The following is a 23,430-nucleotide window of genomic DNA, read 5'->3' as shown; positions in this document are numbered from 1 at the left end:
GGTACGTTTTATGACATCAAGTTACTGATGCGTTTTCGTACAATCAATGCATAACCAACTCATAGGAAACAACTCATATCTCTAGGTTTGAAGACTTATATGATATTACCGTCTCACGATCACACAAGATAAATTCCATGAAGTGATACAAGTGAGCATGGGTAGAATCCAATACTCAGAACTTATGAGCACTCATGATTGTTGTAGAAACTCTTTGCTATGTACAACATCTTAGACATCTATAACCAACTTCATGACAATCTTGATTCATATCTACATCCAACATATGACCGACTGTGGAGAATTTGAATAATATGAAATACCATGACATAATTATTCTGGAAGTGAAAACATGCAAAATGAAATGAAAGTAAACGATTGACAAAAGATAGCAACACTTTACTCATAAATAAACAATAACTTTTATTCATCATCAAATGTCAATTACACTTTACACATTTCAAAAACTATCTAATCTGTGAAACTAGTATCGTCCTTTAGCCTGATGCGCCTCACATGCTGCAAATGCCTAACCCTAGTCAGTCCCTTCGTAAGGGGATCTGTTGGGTTCTCCTCTGACCATATCCTCTTTGCTACGAGGAGTCCTTCTTCTATCTTATGTCTTATGAAGTGATATTTTCTATCAATGTGTCTGGATCTGCCATGATTTCTCGGTTCCTTGGCTAAGGCAACCGTACTATTGCTGTCACAGAAAATATCCATAGGCTTCTTTATCACTGGTGCAACTCGAAGGTCTCTGATGAAGTTCCTCAGTCATATCGCCTCCTTCGCTGCTTTAGTCACTGCTATATACTCTGATTCACATGTCGAATCAGCTAACGTCTCCTGCTTGGAACTTTTCCAAGCAACCGCTCCTTCATTCATGGTAAAGACCCAGCCCGAATGAGAGTGGCAATTATCCCTATCAGTCTAAAAGCTAGCGTCACTATACCTCACAACTCTCAAGTCATCACTCCCACCAAGGGTAAGAATTCAATACTTAGTCCTTCACAGGTACTTGAGAATGTTCTTTACCGCAGTCCAGTGAGCCTTGCCAGGATTCCCTTGATATCTGCTGACCATGCTCAACGCAAAGGCCACATCAAGACGAGTACAAGTCATAGCATACATGATCGAGCCTACTTCAGAAGCATATGGTAATCGACTCATCTCAGCTATCTCATCCTCTGTACTCGGGCTCTAAGCCTTGCTCAGTTTTGCATTATACGGGATCGGTAAGTCACCTTTTTTGGAATTCTGCATGTTGAACCTTTTCAACACTTTGTCCACACAGGTGCTTTGACTAAGTCCAATTAGTCTTTTACTCCTATCTCTCAAAATCCTTATCCCTAGGATATAGGAAGCTTCTCCAAGGTCCTTCATAGCGAAATACTTCCCAAGAAAGGACTTCACTTCCTGCAGAGTTTGGATGTCATTTCCTATGAGTAGTATGTCATCCACATACAATACCAAAAAGCTAACTATACTCCCACTAGCCTTGACATATACACAAGATTCATCTTCGCTCCTCGAATATCCAAACTCTTTGACTTTCTCATCGAAACAAAGATTCCATCTGCCAGGTGCTTGTTCAATCCATAGATGGATTTCTCAAGCTTACACACTCTATTAGGGTACTCTGCGCTGACAAAACCCTCTGGCTGACTCATGTAAACATCCTCAACCAACTTTCCATTAAGGAAAGCGGTTTTGACATCCATTTGCCATATTTCATAGTCCTGAAATGCAGCAATGGCTAGCATAACCCTAATAGACTTAATCTTTGCTACTGGTGAAAATGTCTCATCATAATCAACTCCCAGAGTTTGAGAAAAGCCCTTTGCAACCAGTCGCGCCTTATAAGTGTGTACATTACCATCCATGTCGGTCTTCTTCTTGAAGATCCATTTGCTCCCGACTGTCTTACGACCTGGTACATTGTCAACGAAGTTCCAAAGTTGATTGTCATACATGGATTGTATCTCGCTATCCATAGCCTCTTTCCATTTAGAAGCCTTAGGGCCTGCCATGGCTTCCGTGTAGCTGTTAGGTTCACCCAGACTTACCAATGTATTATCACTGATAAGTGTATCACCTTCCGCAGTAATATGGAAACCATAGTAATGCTCAGGTGCATTCCTAACTCTCGTGGAATGCCTCAAAGGTACAGACTCATCTGTCGGATCAACAGGAGTTTCCTCCTCAGGTTGATTGCTAGGGTTTGAGGTTCCTTCACCACTTGACTCTTGAATTTCTTCAAGGTCAATTTTCCTCCCACTGTTTCCTTGGCTTATGAAATCTCTCTCGCGAACGACTCCTCTCTGTGCTACAAAGACCACATTATCACTGGGTCTATAGAAGAGGTAACCAAAGGATCTTTGTGGGTAGCCAATGAAAATGCACCTTTCACTTCGAGTTTCGAGCTTATCGTGAGTCTCGCACCTCATGAAAGCCTCGAAACCCCAAATCTTGATGTGATCTAGATTGGGAACTTTTCCAATCCACATCTCGTGAGGTGTTTTGGCAACCTTTTTAGTAGGGACTAGATTAAGGATATGGGCGGCAGTCTCTAAGGCATACCCCCAAAATGAGATTGGTAGCCAAGCTCGACTCATCATGGAACGAACCATATCCAACAAGGTTCGATTACGCCTTTCAGCCACACCATTAAGTTGTGGTGTCCTGGGAGGTGTCAATTGTGAGACAATCCCACATTCCTTAAGATAGTCAAGGAACTCTGTACTAAGATACTCACCACCTCGATCGGATCGAAGCATCTTAATGTTCCTGCCCAACTGATTCTCCACTTCCTGTTTAAACTCCTTGAACTTTTCAAAGGTTTCTGACTTATGCTTGATTAAGTAAACATATCCATATCTACTAAAATCATCTGTAAAATTCACATAGAAATGGTTAGCATCTCTTGTGGCGGTCCTGAAGGGTCCACACACATCAGTATGTATGAGGTCCAACAAACCCTCACCCCTAGTACAAGTACCAGTGAAGGGTGACTTTGTCATTTTCCCAAGCAAACAAGATTAATAACTATCATCTGACTTTAGGTCAAATTACTCCAAGACTCCATCCTTTTGGAGTTGGCCTATGCGTTTCTTGCTTACATGTCCAAGACGACAATGCCATAATGATGCTTTATCCAAGCTAGTGGAAGAATCGATACACAATACATTATTTCCTAGGTTATCAACAACCAACACAGTTTCATACACACCATCACAAGGTAATGCTTTAAAATAAAGAACATTATTAAAGAAAGAATTAATACCACGACATTCATTATCAAACAAAAAGGTAAAAGCTTCGTTGTACAAACCATGAAAGGAAATAATATTTCTCGCCATTTCAGACGAGTAACAACACTTATTCAAATCTAACACTAACCCACTACTTAGCAACAAAGAATAAACTCCAATCTTGGTGACATGTGAAGCTTTCCTATTCCCCATGATCAAGTTTATCTTCCCATGCTCCATATTCTCACTTCTTCTTAGTCTCTGCAAATCATAACATATGTGAATACCACAGCCTGTATCAAGGACCCGAGAATTAGAATGGGGTGAGTTATTAGACAATATAGTGTAAATACCTACATGGTTGGGTTTCACTTTCCCATCCTTAACATCTTGCAGGTACTTTGGGCAGTTTCACTTCCAGTGTGACTTTTCATGGCAATAGAAGCATTCAGCCTCTTTAGGGTTGGCAGAAGGAGTGACAAAACCTTTATTGGTTCCACTTGAAGAGGAGACATCAAGGGACTTTCCTTTGGTACCCTTTGAAGGGCTCTTCCTCTTCTTTCCTTTGCCTTGCCCGATTGCCAAGACAGGAGCCGCGGTAGGAGTAGGAGTTTTAACAACCGATTTACTTTTAAGACCACTTTCCGCGGTCTTCAAAAGTCCTTGAAGTTTGCTGAGTGTAACTTCCTCCTTGTTCATGTGGTATGTCATTCAGAATTTATCATAACACAAAGGTAAGGAGTGCAAAATGATGTCAATTGCCAACTCCTTGGGAAAGTTCACATTCATTTTCAGCAAACGGTCCACATATCTTTGCATTTTCTGCATGTGGCCCATGATGGGTTCACCATCCTTCATTCGGGTTGTTATCATGGAGGAGATGATTTCATACTGCTCTTGACGAGCACTCTGATGGTAGTGGTCCATCAAGTCCTGGTGCATCTCAAAAGGGTAGTAGTCCTCGTAGGACTTTTGGAGCTCGGCTGTCATTGTGGCCAACATGATACATGCCACCTTAGTGGCATCTCTCTCATGTGCCTGATATTCATCGATCTCCTCAGGAGTAGCAAACGACTCATGAAGTTCCTTAAGCTCCCTGTCGAGAACATATTCCTTGTGCTCATACCAAGTGACCATCCTGATGTTCCTGATCCAATCCATAAAGTTGGATCCATCAAAGATGACTCTCCCACAGAGGTTCGTGAAAGAGAAGGATCCGGAAGGGTTTGAGCCAGAAGCAACAGTGTCGGAAGACATTTGAAAAGAAAAAAGGACAAGTTTAGATTAGATATAAAGATAGTCCTTAATAATACACCCAAATGTAATATTAAGGTTAGGACCCAACACAATATTTTATAACTTAGAAAAGGGATGCCGTAATCCAAGCTATATAATATTTGAAGGTAGGCGAATGACAATTCGCCAATTTCCACCATAAAAACGAAATAAATTATTAGGTTTTGATTGGTTTTGAAACTCCTAGATTCTTTGATATTCATTGAAATTTTCAATGACATCTTTCAATCTCGAGTGTGCCCTTCAAGTTTTGTGACTGGGATGCTGAGGATCACAAAACAAGGTGTGAAGTAACCATGCAAATTACTTGGCACTCTTAATGTTTATCACTCAACCGATGTGCCAGTTAACCGCACGTGCTCCACCGATCTATGATAAACCTTAAGCCTCCCATTGCTTACGTTGTAATTTCATGGGTTAGCACCTTATTCACATTTTCCTAAAGTAACTAAGATTGAGAATTTATAAAAATATTTAGTTACTTTACATTCATCATACTTTTAATGAGGATTAAAGTCATTGTCCTACCCGTTCGGCTAACGACCCTCCACCAATCAAGGAAGTGATGGGTGAGAGTGGACACCCATTAAGCTACCATTTTATAGGCAACAACTTGATACCCCCCTTATAGATCAGCTTCGTGAATGAGGCCTACTAATGGTAAAACGACTTTTTCTTATACATATATAAATATTATTAACTTATAATATTATAAAGTATAAGGGCTGAATTTTAACTTTTAAAATTCTAGGGGTTGGAACTAAAGTTTTTAAAGTGACTTTCCATGTTCCAAAACTTGAGGGTAAGTTTTGTAACCTCGAGATTGAAAGATGTCATTGAAAATTTCAATGACATCTTTCAATCTCGAGTGTGCCCTTCAAGTCCATTAATAAACACATAGGTTACATAAAAACTTTAGTTCCAATCTCGAGTGTGCCAACACAATATTTTATAACTTAGAAGAGGGATGCCGTAATCCAAGCTATAAAATATTTGAAGGTAGGTGAATGACAATTCGCCAATTTCCACCATAAAAACGAAATAAATTATTAGGTTTTGATTGGTTTTGAAACTCCTAGATTCTTTGATATTCATTGAAATTTATGCAACCTATGTGTTTATTAATGGATTTTAAAAGAAAGACTTTTGGTAATCCATAACTTGAGGACAAATTATGGATTCCATTAAAACACATCAAGATCAAGACCTAAACTACCAAGCAAGTTGCAAATAATTCCTATGATCTTCTAAATTCATAAGTTCATGAACATTCGTATCAACAATTTCAAGAATCATAAACAACCATACAAAACTTGAAATTTTGATAATATCCGTTGAAAATGGATTAGCATAATCATTACACCATCTAAAACAAGTTTTATAAGACCAAAACAGTTTAGGGTAATGTTTCTAGTCAATTTCCAGCAGCAAAACACGAAAAACTACAAACTGGAAGACAAAATCGTCGAGTTCTATAAGGAACTCGTCGAGTTCATGTATTAACTCATGAACTCGGTGAATTTTAGGCCAGAACTCGTCGAGTTTTCCAGTCTGGGCAGATTTTGGTTTTGAAAAACAAGTTTGCATCAAGTATCAAGAAATCAAGCCTAGGCTCTGATACCACTAAAGGGTTTTGAGCATTCTAACACTCCTATGGTGTACATGCAACCCTAGAAACCTTGGATCTATGTTTTCTCTAAGATACATGCAAATAATAACTTTCCAAGGTTTACTTCCTAAATACCATGTTATGGGGTACTTGAATCATAAAACACTAGTAGAATTACATACCTTTTAGTAGTGGTTGATTGCTTGGAGTTTTAGAGCCTAGCACCAATAATGTGAGTGCCCCAAATGGAAGTCACAAATTACCACATACCTTAGAAACTTGAGAGCATAGTAGAACACTTCTAGAAATCGGCCCACCCTTGTTCTCACACAAAACTAGTGCCATTTCAAGTGCCAATGATTCCTTTATATAGTGTGGTGGATTAGGGTTACATCCATGTAAACCTTAATACCCATGATCTTTCATTTCCATGAGATCCATGGGTTAAAGCTCCATGGACTATCCATGGACTTACCTTGCAAGCCTAGCCCATTCTAAATAAGCATTAGCCCACACTATATAAATACAAGAGTCCATATTTAATTAGTCACACTTTTGATCACTTAAATTAATTCTAAATTAATTTTAGATCAATACTAATTAAATAATATGATTTCATATTAATATATTAGAACTTATAATATATTAATAAATCATAACTTATACTATTCTCAAAAGATTATCCATATAAATTGTTCGGGTGAAGTGCAACCCAGAAGGACCATGCCGGGTCGGCTCAAGTACATCTCAAATATAGTTATAGACTTAGACACCTTATCTAACAAGTGGTTCCCCTGACACGACTGACGAAAAAGACTGCCACTTTTCGATAGGGGCCTGAGCAGCAGGCATCGTTTGAGACCCTGGGACAGAGATTGTGTGAGGCGTCGATTCTGACCCTGGCGGAGGGTGTTGAGGATTTTGTGGTGTATTGCGACACGTCTATCACGAGATTGAGCACAATTTTGATTTAAGGGGCCGTGTTATTGCTTATGCTTCCAGGCAGCTGAAGCCTCATGAAGCGAATTACTTGTCACATGATTTAGATCTGGGGGATGTGGTTTTCACCCTTAAGATTTGGCAACATTACCTATATAGGGTCCGATGTAATATTTTCACGGATCACAAGATCCTGAGGTACTTGATGGATCAGCCGAATCTGAATATGAGGTAGCATCGGTGGTTGGATGTTGTGAAGGATTATGATTGTGAAATCCTTTACCGTTTCAAGGAAGGCCAATGTGGTGGCCGATGCTCTCAGCCGCAAGGAGGTTGCAACTCCAATCAGGGATATATGTTTGAGGATGACAATGATTACCCCAGTCTTTGAGCATATTCGGGAGGTATATGTCGAGGCTATGAAGGAAAAGCACCAAAAGAGTGATCACATTGTGGGTTAGGTGGCTTCCTTCGATTATGATAGTCAGGGTTTATTGACTCTCCATCGGAGAGTGTGGGTTTCGTGCTAGGGTGGTGTGCGTCAGGTCCTGATGGATGAGGCACACAAAACGATATTCTCCATTAATCCAGGGCGACAAATATGTATAGAGATCTTCGTCCTGATTATTGGTGGCCCTGCATGAAACAGGATGTAGCTTGGTACGTGGAGAGGTGCTTGACTTGTAGGAATGTCAAGGCCGAGCATCAGCAACCTCATGACAAGATAAAGTTGTTAGATATTCCTATATGGAAATGGGAGGAGATTACCATGGATTTCATTACAAAGTTACCTCGGACTGTGCGCATAGTGGATTCGATTTGGGTTATCGTGGATTGGTTGACCAAGAGTGTGCATTTTATCCCGATTCAGGAGAGTACCTCTGCGGAGAAGTTGGCCGAAGTATACATCAAGGAGGTCATAGAATGACATGGGGTGTCAGTTAATGTGGTTTCTGATAGGGACGTCCAGTTTACTTCCAGATTTTGGAAGAGGTTCCACGACGAGTTGGTTACTCGTCTTCATTTCAGTACGACTTTCCACCCGCGGACTGACGGTCAGAGTGAGCAGACTATTCAGACCTTGGAGGATATTCTGTGGGCGTGTGTTCTGGATTTTGGTGGTAGTTAGGATACGTATCTTCCGTTAGCAGAATTTTCGTATAACAACAGCTATCACGCCAACATCGGTCGACCCCCTTTTGAGATGATCTATGGGAGGAAATGTTAGACCCTGATATGCTGGGATGAGTTCGGTCAGCGAGTCATGGGGAGCACCGAGGTGGTACTCAAAACAACCGAGTTGATTCAGCAGGTTCGGAGTAGACTTCAGATAGCTCAGTGTCGGCAGAAAAGCTATGCCGACAAGCGCCGCTCATACTTAGAGTTTTAGGTTGGGGATATGGTTCTCTTGAATGTATCACCTTGGAAATGTGTCATTCTATTCAATAACTAGGGCAAGTTGGGCCCCATGTATATCTGTCCTTTCAGGGTTATAGCCCCGATGATCAGGGTAGCGTATCAGTTGGATCTTCTGGAGGAACTCAGCCAAAATCACAGTACTTTTCATGTCTCGAAGTTGTGAAAATGTTTAGCTAATGATTCTGCAGTGGTTCCATTGGAGGACATTCAGGTGGACAACCGCCAGAACTACATTGAGAGACTAGTAGCGATCCTCAACAGGAAGTAGCAATCCTCGGCAGGAAGATGAAGATATTGAGGAACAAGGTTGTTAAGTTGGTTAAGGTGTAGTGGCAACACCGCAAGGGTTCAGAATGGATGTGGGAGCCTGAGGACGAGATGAGGGAGCATTCTCCATAATTATTTCTGGCAGAAAACTTCGAGGAAGAAGTTTGATTCAAGTGGGAGAGAATTATAGCACCCGAGTTACTAGGTATGAAGTTAATGATTCATTCTATTTTAATTAAGTATAAAGGTGGTGGGGGACTCGTGAGTATGTTGGGTGTACATTTGCTACGCACGACGCACTCCTTGCATGTGCATCATCGGGTGATCCCTGATGTACGTTGGGCGCAGTGTTGTAAAATTCGTCGAGTTGGCCGATTACTCAACCGAGTACTCACTACTCAGCCCCTTACCGATGTGAGTTATAGAATCCGATTCCTCCCCGATTAGCCCCTTACAGAAGCGTGCAGTGTTGTGAAACTCGGTCAACTCGGTGATTAATATATATAATATACTTAATGATTTATTATTTAAGATACATACATGTGATTATTACTCTCTCTCTCTCTCTCTCTATATATATATATATATATATATATATATATATATATATATATATATAATTCTCAATAATTATTCACAAAGTGAGACCATTATGTGTTTTTTAGTTTTTGTGTATTCACATATATCTAATTTTGTTATATATTTCAATCAAATTATGGTTTTAACTTATGATTTTGACATATATAATTTCCCTAAAAATATTTCTACATGAATTACTGAATTTAAGTACTCCCCGAGTACTCGCTACTCGGCAGTTGCCCGGATAGGTACAAAGTAGCGAGTTCTACAACCTTGGCTGTACGTACTCAAGCCAGGGCCAAACCTTAATTTTTAGGGTTTTCAACCTATTTAAAGTCCTTAAGTCCCTCAAGCTCATTACCCTTTCAGCCTTCATTGCCCTTTTAGTACAACCCTCGAACCCTAGCCTTCTTGAGTGCATTTTTGAGTTTACCTTGTGTGTTTGGGTTTTCTTTGGAGGTATTGAAGAAGAAGTAAGTGTGGAAAGAAGCAAAGGAAAAGAAGGATCTTGTAGATCTGGAACTTGTGCACCATCTCTAGCCTATTGAAGGTATTAAGTATGAGCCTTGATTATTCCAAGCTTAGATCTAGGTTTAGGGTTGATTTTAGCATCTTTATGTCCCATAACTTGGTTTCTTGGAGTATGAGCTACTCCACATCATTTGAGCTATCCTTTTGCACTCTTGGAAGTGTTTGGAGTCATAAAAATCATATCTTGGTGGTTAAGACCCAACCATGCAAGTGTTAGTGGCCACCAAAGTGAGTTAATGGACTTAATTCATGATTTGAGCCCCATCCATGCATGCAAAAGCATAACGTTTGCAACTTTATGGCTTAAGACGTTATTTTGAGCATGGATCTAAGTTTTGGACATAAAATCTGAATGGATTAAGACTGTGGAGCTAGTAAAGGCTGATTGGTCAATACACGTACTGAGTCGGTGCCCCAATCCTAGATTGCCATCAGCATACGTTGGGCGTACGAGCCATGTATGTCGCCCGTACGCCATCTGTGGGTCGTGTGTTAATTGGGATTTGGACTTGTTTAGGTTGGGCATTAGGCCCACCTGTTGTAGTAGGTCATTTTTGGGCTTAAGGCCATGTTGGGGGTTCTTGGGTTATATTGGGCCTTAGAGGCCTTGTTGTAACGCCCAGTTCCTGGTACGTATTTGTTTTGATTAAAGGTTCTTTTTGGAAGAGCTACTCGGCGAGTTGTAGCCCTGACTCGCCGAGTAGATGTCGAGATGGGTGCGGGCTTTAAGTGATCTACTCGGCGAGTCCACGCCTGGACTCGGCGAGTAGGCCAATCAGGAGGAGACCCGAATCCTTAGGGTTTGCACCCTATTTAAATGTCCTTATAGCCCCATCTCAGCCTCTATCATCCTCAGAGCGTTCCTTGTCGAAACCCTAGCCTCCATTTGTAAGTTTGAGTGATTTGTTGCCTTGTGAAGGATTTTTGGGGGCACATTGGAGCTTAGAAGAAGAAAAGAAGAGTTTGAAGAGTGCAAGAGAGGGAGTAGATCCGAAATCTACTTTGGTAGAAGCTTCCATTCAGGTAGTAAAGTCTCTACCTTGATCTTTAGTTCATTAGATCCCATTTTGTCCGAATTTGGTGGTTTTCAAGCCCTAGAACACCAAACTCCATGTGTTTGTGCTTAATAATACGAAAGGACTTCAGATCTAGACTTTATGGACGTGTTAGAAGCATAAATTTGTTGTGGTTGAAGTGATTGAGGACCCCCATGGAGTGCATGACCTCTTAAAGAGCTTGGAATTGCATTTTTGAGCTTATAGGGCCATGCATGCACGTAAAGTTTGCAACTTTACGTGTTAAGCATGCCCTAGGATCATAGATCTGTGGTTTCGAAGAGTTGCATGTCTAAGATCTGGCTCATATGGGAAATGGGTCAAGGGACTCGGCGAGTCCCAAGGTGGAACTCGGCGAGTTCTATGAATATGGCCTTAGACTCGGCGATTTGGATGAACAACTCGGCGAGTCCTATGAAGATTTCCTGGTACTCGACGAGTTGTTCTTCAAACTCGGCGAGTTGTATGAACTGTTATTGTGTACGAAGGGTTTAAGTGTCAGAAGTCCAACCCTTCGTGTTGGCACGTAGGATTAGCAACCTAACGTGTTCCGATAGTCCCAGAAACCCCAGATCCTCACGCAGGATGTTCGGATAAGGATCTGGAAGCAAGTGGGAAGTCTGCTCGCATGGACTCGGCGAGTTGTTCATGGACTCGGCGAGTTGTTCATAGACTCGGCGAGTTGTTCATGGACTCAGCGAGTTGTTCATGGACTCGGCGAGTCGGATCGCGAGCCGGTCCCATCGTCCTGAGTGGTGAGTTAAGGACGATTCAGTGAGTGGGAAGAAGGGGCTTGTAGAGTGGAACCGGGTTAGTGGAGAAGGACTCGGCGAGTCCAGTCAACTGGAAGTTGACCTTGACTAAGGAGTTGACCTGGGTCGAAGGGAGGGTCAGTCATCTGGCCTAAGGGTGTGAATGAGAGGCTAACCTATGTTTATGATTTATAGCCAGAAGATTTCTGATTCAGTAGTCAGGCGCTTAGCAAGCAGACTTCCACAGTTACTTTCAAGGTGAGTTACCTTCCAGTAGCGGTGGGTCTACGGCCACAATGCCGGCCCACCAGTAGGAGTTGTATGTAGATGATTGTCTCTGTGATATTCATCTAGAGATTACTACTACCTGTGTTATGTTATGTGCTAGTATGATATGATGCTATGTGCTAGTGACAGTAGGGGAGATAGTCCCCAAGATATCCGGTCGGTAGGGCCGAAGGGGTAGCCATACCCAACCATGTTAGATAAATTCCGATTGTGATACATGTTATGTGTTAGTAGTAGAGGGGAGAAATAGTTCCCCAATATCCGGTTGAGAGGACCGAAGGGGAGGCCAGCACCCAGATATGCTAGGTAGTATCCGGTAGAGGGGACCGAAGGGGAGGCCAGCACCCAGATATGCTAGGCAGTATCTGGTCGAGAGGGCCGAAGGGGAGGCCATCACCCAGGTATGCTAGGCAACGTCCGGTTGAGAGGACCGAAGGGGTAGGTCGGGCACCCAGATATGCCTGACTATATACGTATGTTATGTGATTATATGGTATGTGGTACAATGGGGGAACTCACTAAGCTTCGTGCTTACAGTTTTCAGTTTTGGTTTCAGGTACCTCTTCAGCTAAGGGAAAGGAGCCGGCACGGTAGCAGCATATCACACACACACTCTTGTTTTTCTGCACTATGGATTTTCTGGGATGTACTCTGAAATATTATTATGATATTACCGGTTTTCAGACACGGAGTATTATTATGAATGATTTGTAATGATGTTTTTACGTATTAACCTAATTTAAAAATGAAATTTTTAGCCGATATTTTTGGGATGTTACACTTGTAGTTAGGCTTGGATGCCTTTTTAGGTTTTTATGGATTTGGGCCTTAGGGGGAGGGATGCCCAATGAGATAAGGGTAAATGAGCCATTTTTTTTTCCTTAAGTAAGAATTAGGGTTTTGGACTTTCGTGATAGAATGTGGCCTAATTTCTAATTAAGGTTTTATGCTTGTGCGATATGGAGAGGATTTCGCGAGTTATCCGTTGAGTGCGATTTGATGCCTATAGTCTGAGGTGAGTTTTCCTTCACTGTATACGTGCGTCAAAGGCACAAATGCCGACCCATTATCTTATGATGTGGTGTGATGATTGTCGTTGTGACAATTGTTAGATATGTGGTAGTAGTAGGAGTGAAATAGACCTGGTATCCGGTTGAAATAGACAGAAGGGGATTTCAAGCACCCAGATATGCTTGACAGTATCCAGTTGAAATAGACCGAAGGGGATTGCAAGCACCCATATATGCTTGACAGTATCCGGTTGAAATAGACTGAAGGGGTAGGCAAGCACCCATATATGCTTGGCTGTATATTTGTTTGATATGTGATATTTTGGGGGAACTCACTAAGCTTTGTGCTTACATATTTCAGTTTATGTCTTAAGTACTTTTTTTTAGAAGTGGAAGGGCTCGACCTGATCGCACCACATCACCCTATGATTTCCGCATTTAGAGATTTTGGGAATTTGTACTATGATAACATGTTGTTATGACAATCTTTTGACTATTTTGATATTAGTGTCATGTGTTTTGAATGAAATTAAAACAAAAATTTTATCCATATTTTTGGGATGTTACAATTTCGAACTCCATATCTGTTGAGTCAGCTCATCAAGTATCCTCCAGAATGCTCATTTTAGAGTAACAATATGTATTCCAGACTTCCATTTGGAAATTCATTTTCTGGAAAATATTTTGAAAAAAAAAAATTGAATCTCAATTTCATTATGGAGTTCGATTTACAAACGCATTCCGACTTTATGATTCCAATCTCCTACACGCTCCCCGGCATTCCGACACACTCCAACTTTCCGATCTTCGACACACATTTCAAACTTTGACTTAAGATATGGAACATGATCATAATGACCTGATTGTTTTATTGTTAAGTTATTTACTCTTATACTGTTATTATTTTAGTGTTTAGATTTTTTGTTTATAGATCTTCCTTCGGAATCCAAAGAACACCTCCAAAATGAACTGACCTTGTTCTGGAGTAGTATTAGATGATGACAGTGCATTAGGACCAACCCAAGACTATTTTATTTGTTTATATAATGTTATTATACATCGAAAACTAGTGTCCCGAAACAAAAAAATTTCATTATAGAATGCGAAGAACACACCTGGAATGAACTGACCATGTTCCGAAGTAGCAATTTATGATGAGAGTGATTAGGACCAACCCAACACTACTTTAGTTGTTTATATAATGTTATTATACATCAACAACTAGTGTTCTAAAGAAAAATTGCATTCCGGAATGCGAGGAACTAGTCCGGAACACAAAAAACATCTTCGGAATGTCAAGAACATGATCCATAATGGTCATCACTGTTTGTTTCGGAGTTGCGAGACTATTACACTGACAAACCAAAGTTTTCTATTATAACAAGTTTTCTATTTGTAGTGTAACATAGTTTTTGATGCATCCATTACACTGTCTTGTAAAACCAAACTCCGTGTGGATATTCTTACGTCAATCAAAGACAGACTAGCATGCAAGAGTGTGTTCCAAAATTCATGTTTTGGGAGGTGCTCAGACATTCCTAAGATAGATAGGGATCCTGTACTTCTACACTACGTGTTTTGCCATGAAGTTATCACGGACCCCTGAAGCGAAGTAGAGGAAACGGTTCTTGATATTGGGGGTTACGAGCTATCTTTCAAGAAGAAAGAATTTTGTATTATCATTGGTTTCCTATTTGGAGACTATTTTTCTACATTTATTTCTGCCGTCGCCTTCAGTTCCCGTGTGTTTCCTATGGCCGCGAGGAATGTCTCCGTGAAATTAGACGATGTGATAGATGTGTTTAAACATTCGCTTAATGACTTATTGGACGAGGATGTGGTCTGCGTATGTCTTCTATATCTATTAGAGAAGGGTTTCAATGGGCGGTTGGCTACACAAACTATTTTACTGGAGTATTTCGCTTTGGTATTTAATATTGATGAATTCAACATCTATCACGCCGTTAATTTATAATTACGGATTATAATTATCATTACTAATATTTTTTTTACAAATTTAATTAAGAATTTTTTATGTCGTGGATATTCATAGGGGAGGATAATTGGGGTTAATTGTATTCACAACTATTTACTGTATTCAATAAGGTTGAGAAGATTATACATCCAGTCGAACCAAAAGCTAAACAACCTCAAAAAATTATGTACACCTTAAAAGGTTTTTTACATGCTTTTAAGGTAAGACACATTTTTTTGTGCGATAATATTCTAATACATGATTCTTTGAGATAGGGATTCTTGATAGTTTTCTTGTGAGCAGTTTGTTTGGTACCCAACAACCAAATGTGATCCCTTGAGTTGTTGCATGGTCGAATTGAGGCATTTACATGTGCTTGAGTGCAACTACTTTATAACCATCAACTGATTAAGATTACTTACATAGTTTGTAATTTTATTTTGTATGTATAATGTATGTTTATTTATAATTTTATAATTTTGTTAACATGATAATAGAGCTATACATAAATTGGAGTCGACATAAGCTAATGCTAAATGGTGGATAATTAGCTCAGTGTGGATTGATCACCCCAATTACTTGACCTAGAAATTCACATGACATCTTCCATAACACAATCACACAAACACTCCCCTACCCATGAGCCTCAACAAAAGAAGGCATGGGTAAATGTTCCATCTCACCCGCCACCACCACCACCGGCTGCTGAACCATCAATTGATAAGGACCAAATTATTACTAACTTGAAAAACGAGGTCCGTGAATGTCGCGAGCAGTTGAGGTCACATGATAGGCGTTTAGTGGAACATTTTATTACTTTATCCATGCTTCTAAAACTTATTAATAAGACCCCTGAAAACGATGTTGGTACCTCAAAGGAGGTGGATGTACATTGTTAATTATTTCACTCTCATACACTTTTTATTTAACTTTATGGTATACCCATTATTCAGTCATTTATAATTAAATACTACTGAACCGTATAGGCACTCATCGTGCAAGATGTTGGTACACATATTGCAATTGCTTATGGGAGCATGATTATGGGTTAGGCATACCCAAACAACTGCTGAATCACGACCCCTGAGCATGTGTTCCCTCTTAGGCGTTCCCTATGTCAAAAAGTTATGTCAATATGGTATAAGTCCCTATGAATATAAATGAAGAGGAAAGGTGTTACACGAAAACAACCATCACCGTTGGACAATCTTTTTGAATGGTATTACGACGATTGAGTTTTGGACCCGCTTATATGCGGATACTCACGCATGTTGGTTGGAATGTGATGTAACTTAGTTGATCAACTAACATATAAAAAACGAATCTAATAAGTGTAGTGTTTGTAGTATGTTTCGTAAAAGAATGTTACTTGTTCGATGTTAATTTTTTTTCCCAATTCAACAATGATTTTATTATCAACATTGAAGTTTGAGATTCATAACCATCAACATTGCTCTTCAAATTATAATGAGAAATTTGAATTTTGAACACCAACTTTTTATCCAAAAGTAATTTCAAAGCAGACGGATAAATCTTCATATTACCCTCCTAAAAATGAAAAAAAAGTTAACAGTTATAAAAATAGACAAACAAAAAGTAAAAATTAGTTTTATGTAAATGAAGTTAATATCGATAACCTCATTAAACTTTTGAAGCAACTCTTGTGTGTTTTTTTCCAGAAGTTTTTTTGCGTCACGATCAAATAACGTAAGTGACACCACACCGGTAAAGTCTTATACTATAATGATGATTTTGAAACTAAAATCATTGATATAAATAAATTCAATAATATAAAATTAGAAAATTTTAATCGAAGATTATAATAATATGTATAAAAGAGTTATTGAAAACCTTGGAACAACAGATACATCTTTGTTCATGCAACTTGAAGTGTAACAATAAAAAAACTTCTTTATCCTGCTTTTGGTCTGTGCCACTAGCTTTGTCATCATGCATTAAAACGACATATGGTTTTTTCTTGACAAACATAGGTCAACCCATTAAACAATTGATATAAATGGTATAATTTTGTTTTTGTAACTAAATGAATAAAACTAATATGCTTAAAGTAGATTGATAATTTTTTTTCATGACCTCTCAACAAGAACACAATAATAACAAATAATAAGAACGTAGTAAATGCAAGAAATTGAAGAAGAATAAGGAGTACAGAGTAAAGTAAGAGCTCGGAAAAAAGAATTAGAGAAGAAAATTGCTCAAGAAGAACACCGTAAATCATAGGACTCAATCCAAAATCGTAAGAATAACCACTTCAGTGTAATCGTATATATAGAGTGTTTTTTAATAAGGAAATCATTATCTTCTAAAAATTTTGGGATCCTAAGATATCATATTGGAGACTTTTGACTATTCATCTGGAAAAAAAAGAAAAATATCAGCTATATTAATTCAAAACTTCAAATTAATTGATTTTCTTATTTAATCAGTTTTAAAATTCAAACAATTATCTCAAATTGATTCATTTTATGTGAGATATATTGGGAGATAAATTATGAATAATATTGATTTTAATTTTGACTCTTAAATATTTTGTTGATTTAGTGTGATTAAATTAGATTTTATAGGTTAACAACTTAATTATTGATATAGTTGTTTAATAAGTTTTAAAAAAAATAAAAAATAAAATATAAACGGGTTTGAATTTTGAAATCAAAAACTATAAACAAGGTAGTTAAATTAGGAACAATATTAATTAGAGAAACCGACATCATATATATAAATAGAATGATATGTTTCAATTGATAAAATAATTACTGAATTTAAAGATTCTATAATTATTATAGATTTTATAATTAAATGTAATTATATTTGAATTTTATTTGTAGAAAATAATATCAACAATTTGATCTAAAGATGGAAAATATATGATTAAAACACAATAAATACTCTGATTATTTCATTAATGAATTAAATGCTCTATTTTTAATAATATTTAAAGATTATATATCGTTCTTTTCAAAAACTTTTATATGGATTAGATTACTCTATTTCCCTATAATTTTTGGTTATTAATTCAAATGGTATAAATATTTTGATTCCAAATAATTGATTTACACAAACACAAGAGCTGGTTTATTAGCAAGTGTCAAGTTCCCAAGCACAAATTGTCAGCAACAACAGTATTACATCACCCCGTTGCAATCTCTCTCTCTCTCTCTCTCTCTCTCTCTCTCTCTCTCTCAACAAAAACCTCATTTTCTCTCTCTCTAAAACCAGCATCTTCAGACTTCAGTCTCTGTTACTAACAAACACTAGACCTATTTTAGACCTTGTGTCTCGAAATCCTTCGCTTCGCCCCACATTAAGAGGTTCAAGTGCGTGCCACCTCTCCTGATACAAAACCCTCGTGAACTGGATGTAAAAGATCTGAGATTTAATGATGGAAACGGGTCACTTGCAACTTTGCCTCTAATTCAGGTGAATTTAGTCGTACGTATCCTGTGAAATTTTCCGTTTTCTCAAATTTTAAATGATCATAAAGCAAAAACGAATTCAATTTCTTCACAGATTTACAAACTGGAAGTTTCTTGATTCCTGTGAACTGGGTGGGTGTTGGGAGCTTTTAAGATTGCATTTCTAACTGTTTCTCCAAATGGGGTTTTGTTAATTTCAATGCATAATCTGGAGTTAGCATACAGGTCCTTTCTTTTAGGTTTCTTCAATGGGTCTGTACTAATTTAACTCCAGAATCGACTTTTTAAATGTTTGTGAATCAGTTTACTCGATTTGAGTTTAGTCGTATTAGAATGATTCATTTCGAAGGGTTTATACTTGAGGGTTTTCGGGTAGGCATCAGAATGCTAATAAGTTCAACGATTCTGTTATAACGGATTAGATTTGGGGGCATTAATGTGAGGTTTCATGAATTTGATGTAGTGTGATTTTGTTTCCAATTGAGAAAAAAAATGCCAAAATTTCTGATTTCTTGCCTTATTGTCCCTTCCGCAGAATCGGATCATGACCCGAGTTGTTCGTGACCGGATACTTAAGGACGCTAATGGCGATATCTCCGATCATCTCCGCAACCATATCCATTTAACAAATTGTATTCACTTGAAAAACCATATGCACAAAAACAGCCCTATAATCAGCGACAGGTCCCTTATTAGGGACCTCGTCGTTCTTCAAAGGTCACGATCTTTAAAGGATCCCTCCATGAGTCCACCCGCTTTTCAGTCTCCTTCCGCCGTTGATGCTGGTGGTGGTGGTGGTGGAGGAGGACGCAGGTCTACTGGTTTTTCCGGCAACTTTTCTGGCAACTCCTCCTCAAATAGAAGAAACAAGAAACAAGAATCAAGCGGGGATTCTCCACTTGATGCTGCAAATTTAGCTCGTGATATTTATCCAGGAAGCTCTGATAACAAAAGCAAACAAAAAGGACGTAAAATCAAGCAAGATGATCCTTCAAATGATGTCCCATTCGATAGTGACAACAATGTTGGTTCATCACACAACCACCGTTTACATGAATCAAGCATCCACAGCCATGGTCAAAATCGGGTCAAACGACGAAGGTTTCGTGGTGGAAGAAGAGTTTCCCGAGCACCCAAAAGTACCGAAATGCCCATGCCCATGCCCATGTCCACCTCCATGTCCATGGCTTCTAATTTCATACCTCATGGTGGTGACCAAAACCTGACCGGAAATCTGCCTGGAGTTCCAAAACAAGGTTGTGGAATCCCCTGGAATTGGTCCCGGATTCACGATCGAGGAAAATCTTTCCTCGACATCGCCGGAAGAAGCCTCTCATGCGGTTTATCAGACTCAAGGTCAAAACGCACCGGTCAACACAACTCCGGCCAAATTCCGGCGATCTCCGATCGCTCCACCTCCTCCACAAACGGCGAATCTCTCCCATTACTAATCGACGGGTCACAAGAAAGCCCGGAAAACCCCGCCGCCTGGGTGCACGATTATTCCGGCGAGTTAGGGCTCTACGCCGACCACCTTTTAAACACCGATCTCGACTCCGATCTCGCCTCCGAAGCCCGCTCCGGTGGCCGGAAACGCAACTCCGGCCACCAGAATCTCACTCAAAAGTACATGCCAAGAACATTCCGGGACCTCGTGGGACAAAATCTCGCAGTCCAAGCTTTATCAAACGCGATCGCGAGAAAAAAAGTCGGGTTGCTTTACGTGTTCTACGGGCCCCATGGCACCGGGAAAACATCGTGTGCGCGTATATTTGCACGCGCTTTGACTTGTCAATCTTTTGATCACCCAAAACCGTGCGGTTTTTGCAGTTCTTGTGTGGGACATGATACGGGCAAGGGTAAGAATAAGAACCGGAGTGTGATCGAAGTGGGGCCCATGAATAATCTTGGGTATAAAAGTATGATGGAGTTGATTGAAAACACGATTGGTTCGAATTTGAGATCGCATTATCGGGTGTTTATAATTGATGATTGTGATTCTTTGATTCCGGATTTTTGGAGTGCGATATCTAAGGTTATTGATCGAGCTCCCAGGCGTGTGGTTTTTGTACTGGTTAATTCGAGTCTTGATGTTTTGCCACATATGATCGTTTCCAGGTGTCAAAAGTTTTTTTTTCCAAAATTGAAGGATGCGGATATTATTTATACGTTACAATGGATTGCTACTAAAGAAGAGTTTGAAATTGATAAAGATGCTTTGAAGCTTATTGCCTCGAGGTCCGATGGGTCTTTGAGGGATGCTGAAATGACACTTGAGCAGCTTAGTTTGCTTGGCCAAAGAATTTCGGTTCCTCTTGTTCAAGAATTGGTATATTATTTTTTGTTCTAATTTTGATTATGAGGGTGACGAGGGCGTTTACGTCTTTTGGGCAGACAACAGTTTTTGTCTTATTGACATGATTCCCGATCTTAGTCCAATTCATTTGCGAAAGACAAAAGATAAGCTTTCTAAAGCTATTTTTGTCAATGAGGACATTTTTGTCTTTTGCAATGACAAAAGATTCCAACTTCTTATGTGAGTTTGTCTCATTAATTTAATGAGACAAAAACAGCAATTTTTTGTCCCACATAAGAAGTTGAAATCTTTTCTTTCGCATTTGATAGGTCTAGTCAAATGCGAAAGACAAGATTCCACCTTTTTGGGTGGGAGTGGACAAGTTTTTGTCTTTTTGTAGTTTTTGTTTCATTGACATTATTCTCGTTCTAGTCTTAGTACAATGCATGCCAAATGCAGTATGAGTTAGATCTTGATGTTTTCCAATTGCTAAACAATTATATATGACACTTCACAGGTTGGACTTATATCTGATGACAAGTTAGTTGACCTATTGGATTTAGCATTGTCAGCAGACACGGTCAATACAGTCAAACATTTACGAGAAATTATGGAATCGGGTGTCGAGCCATTAGCTTTAATGTCACAACTTGCAACCGTAATAACCGATATTCTTGCCGGAAGTTACAATTTCATGAAAGAAAGGCCAAGATGGAAATTCTTTCGACGACAAGCTTGTAAGTCTTGTGGGCCCCAGGGCCAGGGTCAGGGGTTGCTGGAAGAATAACTCTTTTACAGATATAATAAAAGATTAAAAGCCACTCTATTTGGCCTCTTACATATGTACTACTTTTTTTTGCAGTATCGAAAGAAGATATGGAAAAGCTGCGATTAGCATTGAAGACGTTATCGGAAGCAGAAAAGCAACTCAGAATGTCGAATGACAAGTTGACTTGGTTGACCGCCGCGTTGTTGCAGCTTGCACCTGATCAGCAGTACGTGTTGCCGGAATCCTCCGCGGGTACCAGCGGCCGCCACAGTCCGGTGGTGGTTAATAATGGCGGTGGAAGAGATGGATCCCGGAAAAGTAACTTTGACCATGGTGACATGATTGGAAGTCAAAGAGGGGCTTTGAAAAATGAGAGAAAAATGAGAGAAGATATATATAGGCAAGAAATTGAAGAAATTTGGTTGGAGGTTCTTGAGTATATTCATATAAATAGCATTAAAGAATTCTTGTATCGTGAAGGAAAGATGACATCACTTAGTCTTGGTGCAGGTATATATATGCTTTTAAATAAGTCCGAAAGAAATATCCATTTATACTTTGCAAAATCTACCTAATTATAGCGTTCAAGATTGCTTTGTATTTGTATGACATTGTTAGATTTTTCAAATTATACTCTAATTTGAAGTGTTTTGTTATTACTTGATTAATTTTGCAGCTCCAACAGTTCAACTTATTTTCACTTCACACGCAACAAAATCAAAGGCAGAGAAATTCAAAACACACATTTTGAAAGCGTTTGAGCATGTTCTTGGATCACCTGTTACAATAGAAATCAGAAGTGAATCAAGAAAAGAAAACCAACTCATATTACCCACATCCCAACAAGACTCATATGCAAAACAAAGAAGTGAGATCATTGAAGTAGAGGCTTCTCCAAGAGAACAAAAATCCATGTTGCATATTGATAATGATCATAAAGTAGAGGCTACACCATCTCATAAGAATTCAAGTTTTCAAACAAGATTAGGAGAACAAAATCAATCCATGAGTCTTGTAAGAGGGAAAGTGTCTCTTGCAAATGTGATTCAACAGGCGGAATCACAGAGAAATGGTTGGTCCACACGTAAAGCTGTTTCCATCGCTGAAAAGCTCGAACAAGAGAATCTGTAAGCTTCCCTTTTCCTCTCTTGGAAATTCAAAGACATTTCACTGAGGCATTTCATCGAACACTTGTTATGCATTTTAACAAACACCAACTATCAAACTGTCTAGAACTGATTTGCTTCTACATTTCCAACGTGGTACATGGGATATACAAAATATTAACTCTGTAACAACTATTTTACACATAAAAAAGCTGTAGTTTTGAAACACGGGAGATGAATCTTTCTTTAAAGTGACATGGTTTCTTCATATCCCAGGAGAATGGAGCCGAGATCAAGAAGCTTGTTGTGCTGGAAGGCATCTAGAGCTTCACGTCCGAAGGTAATGAGCCGAATTTTGTTAATACAGTTGAAGCTACCATCCTTGGAACTTACTATACAAGTCTTGTATATATGCAGATTTCGCGATTGAAATTTAGAACAAGAAAACCACGGGCCTTGTTGAGATTTGTGTCGTGTGGGAGGTGTCTTTCAACTAAATCACCGAGGTAATCCAAGAAATGCGTTCAAACGTGTGTCATTTTCTCAAATTTTAAGCATTAATTTATGGGTCAACTAGGGTTCACTAATAAGAGAGAGGCAAGTCCAAGAACAATGAAAAGGCAAATGTGCATGTCTTATATATTTTCTAGTTTTCGATGTTCTTTGTAGTTAAAAATGGCATTCTTTGATGAAATATTTAGGGTTATGTTATTTAATTGTACTATAGATTTAAGATTCAAGAAAGGTCAAAAGCCCAAATTAATGTTGTTTATTTTGTAATCAATGGGAAGAAGTCTTTGAGTTTTACTTAAAAGTGTATGGGTCGTGGGTTTTGGCGTTTGGGATGCGATCCA

General features: G+C 39.0%; 1 protein-coding gene across 3 annotated transcripts; it reads left to right on the top strand.

Annotated features, from left to right (window-relative positions):
• Window positions 1-18,086: 18,086 nt before the first annotated feature.
• Window positions 18,087-23,390, top strand: LOC111886748 (protein STICHEL-like 3). Of its 3 annotated transcripts, none has more exons than XM_052770324.1 (7): window positions 18,087-18,409; window positions 18,941-20,734; window positions 21,219-21,438; window positions 21,564-21,980; window positions 22,147-22,597; window positions 22,853-22,916; window positions 22,994-23,390. In XM_052770324.1, the coding sequence occupies exons 2-7, from the start codon at window positions 18,950-18,952 to the stop codon at window positions 23,084-23,086; spliced, it is 3,030 nt and encodes a 1,009-aa protein (XP_052626284.1). In that variant the 5' UTR covers window positions 18,087-18,409; window positions 18,941-18,949; the 3' UTR covers window positions 23,087-23,390. The 3 variants fall into 3 exon arrangements, with proteins under 3 accessions (XP_052626284.1, XP_052626286.1, XP_052626285.1); XM_052770326.1 differs by having other exon boundaries at window positions 18,087-18,421; XM_052770325.1 differs by lacking the exon at window positions 18,087-18,409 and adding an exon at window positions 18,580-18,843.
• The last annotated feature ends 40 nt before the right edge of the window (window positions 23,391-23,430 follow it).

The sequence above is a fragment of the Lactuca sativa genome, chromosome 4 (genome assembly GCF_002870075.4).
Source record: "Lactuca sativa cultivar Salinas chromosome 4, Lsat_Salinas_v11, whole genome shotgun sequence".
NCBI classification, from domain to species: Eukaryota; Viridiplantae; Streptophyta; class Magnoliopsida; order Asterales; family Asteraceae; genus Lactuca; species Lactuca sativa.
The sequence above is the reverse complement of the archived record's forward strand: the minus strand, read 5'-3'. Positions and strand labels throughout refer to the sequence as shown.

Coding starts and splice junctions, on each gene's coding strand:
- LOC111886748 (XM_052770324.1), top strand. CDS start 18,950: ATGACCCGAGTTGTTCGTGACCGGATACTTAAGGACGCTAATGGCGAT. Junction 20,735..21,218: donor TTCCTCTTGTTCAAGAATTG/GTATATTATTTT, acceptor GACACTTCACAG/GTTGGACTTATATCTGATGA. Junction 21,439..21,563: donor ATTCTTTCGACGACAAGCTT/GTAAGTCTTGTG, acceptor TTTTTTTTGCAG/TATCGAAAGAAGATATGGAA.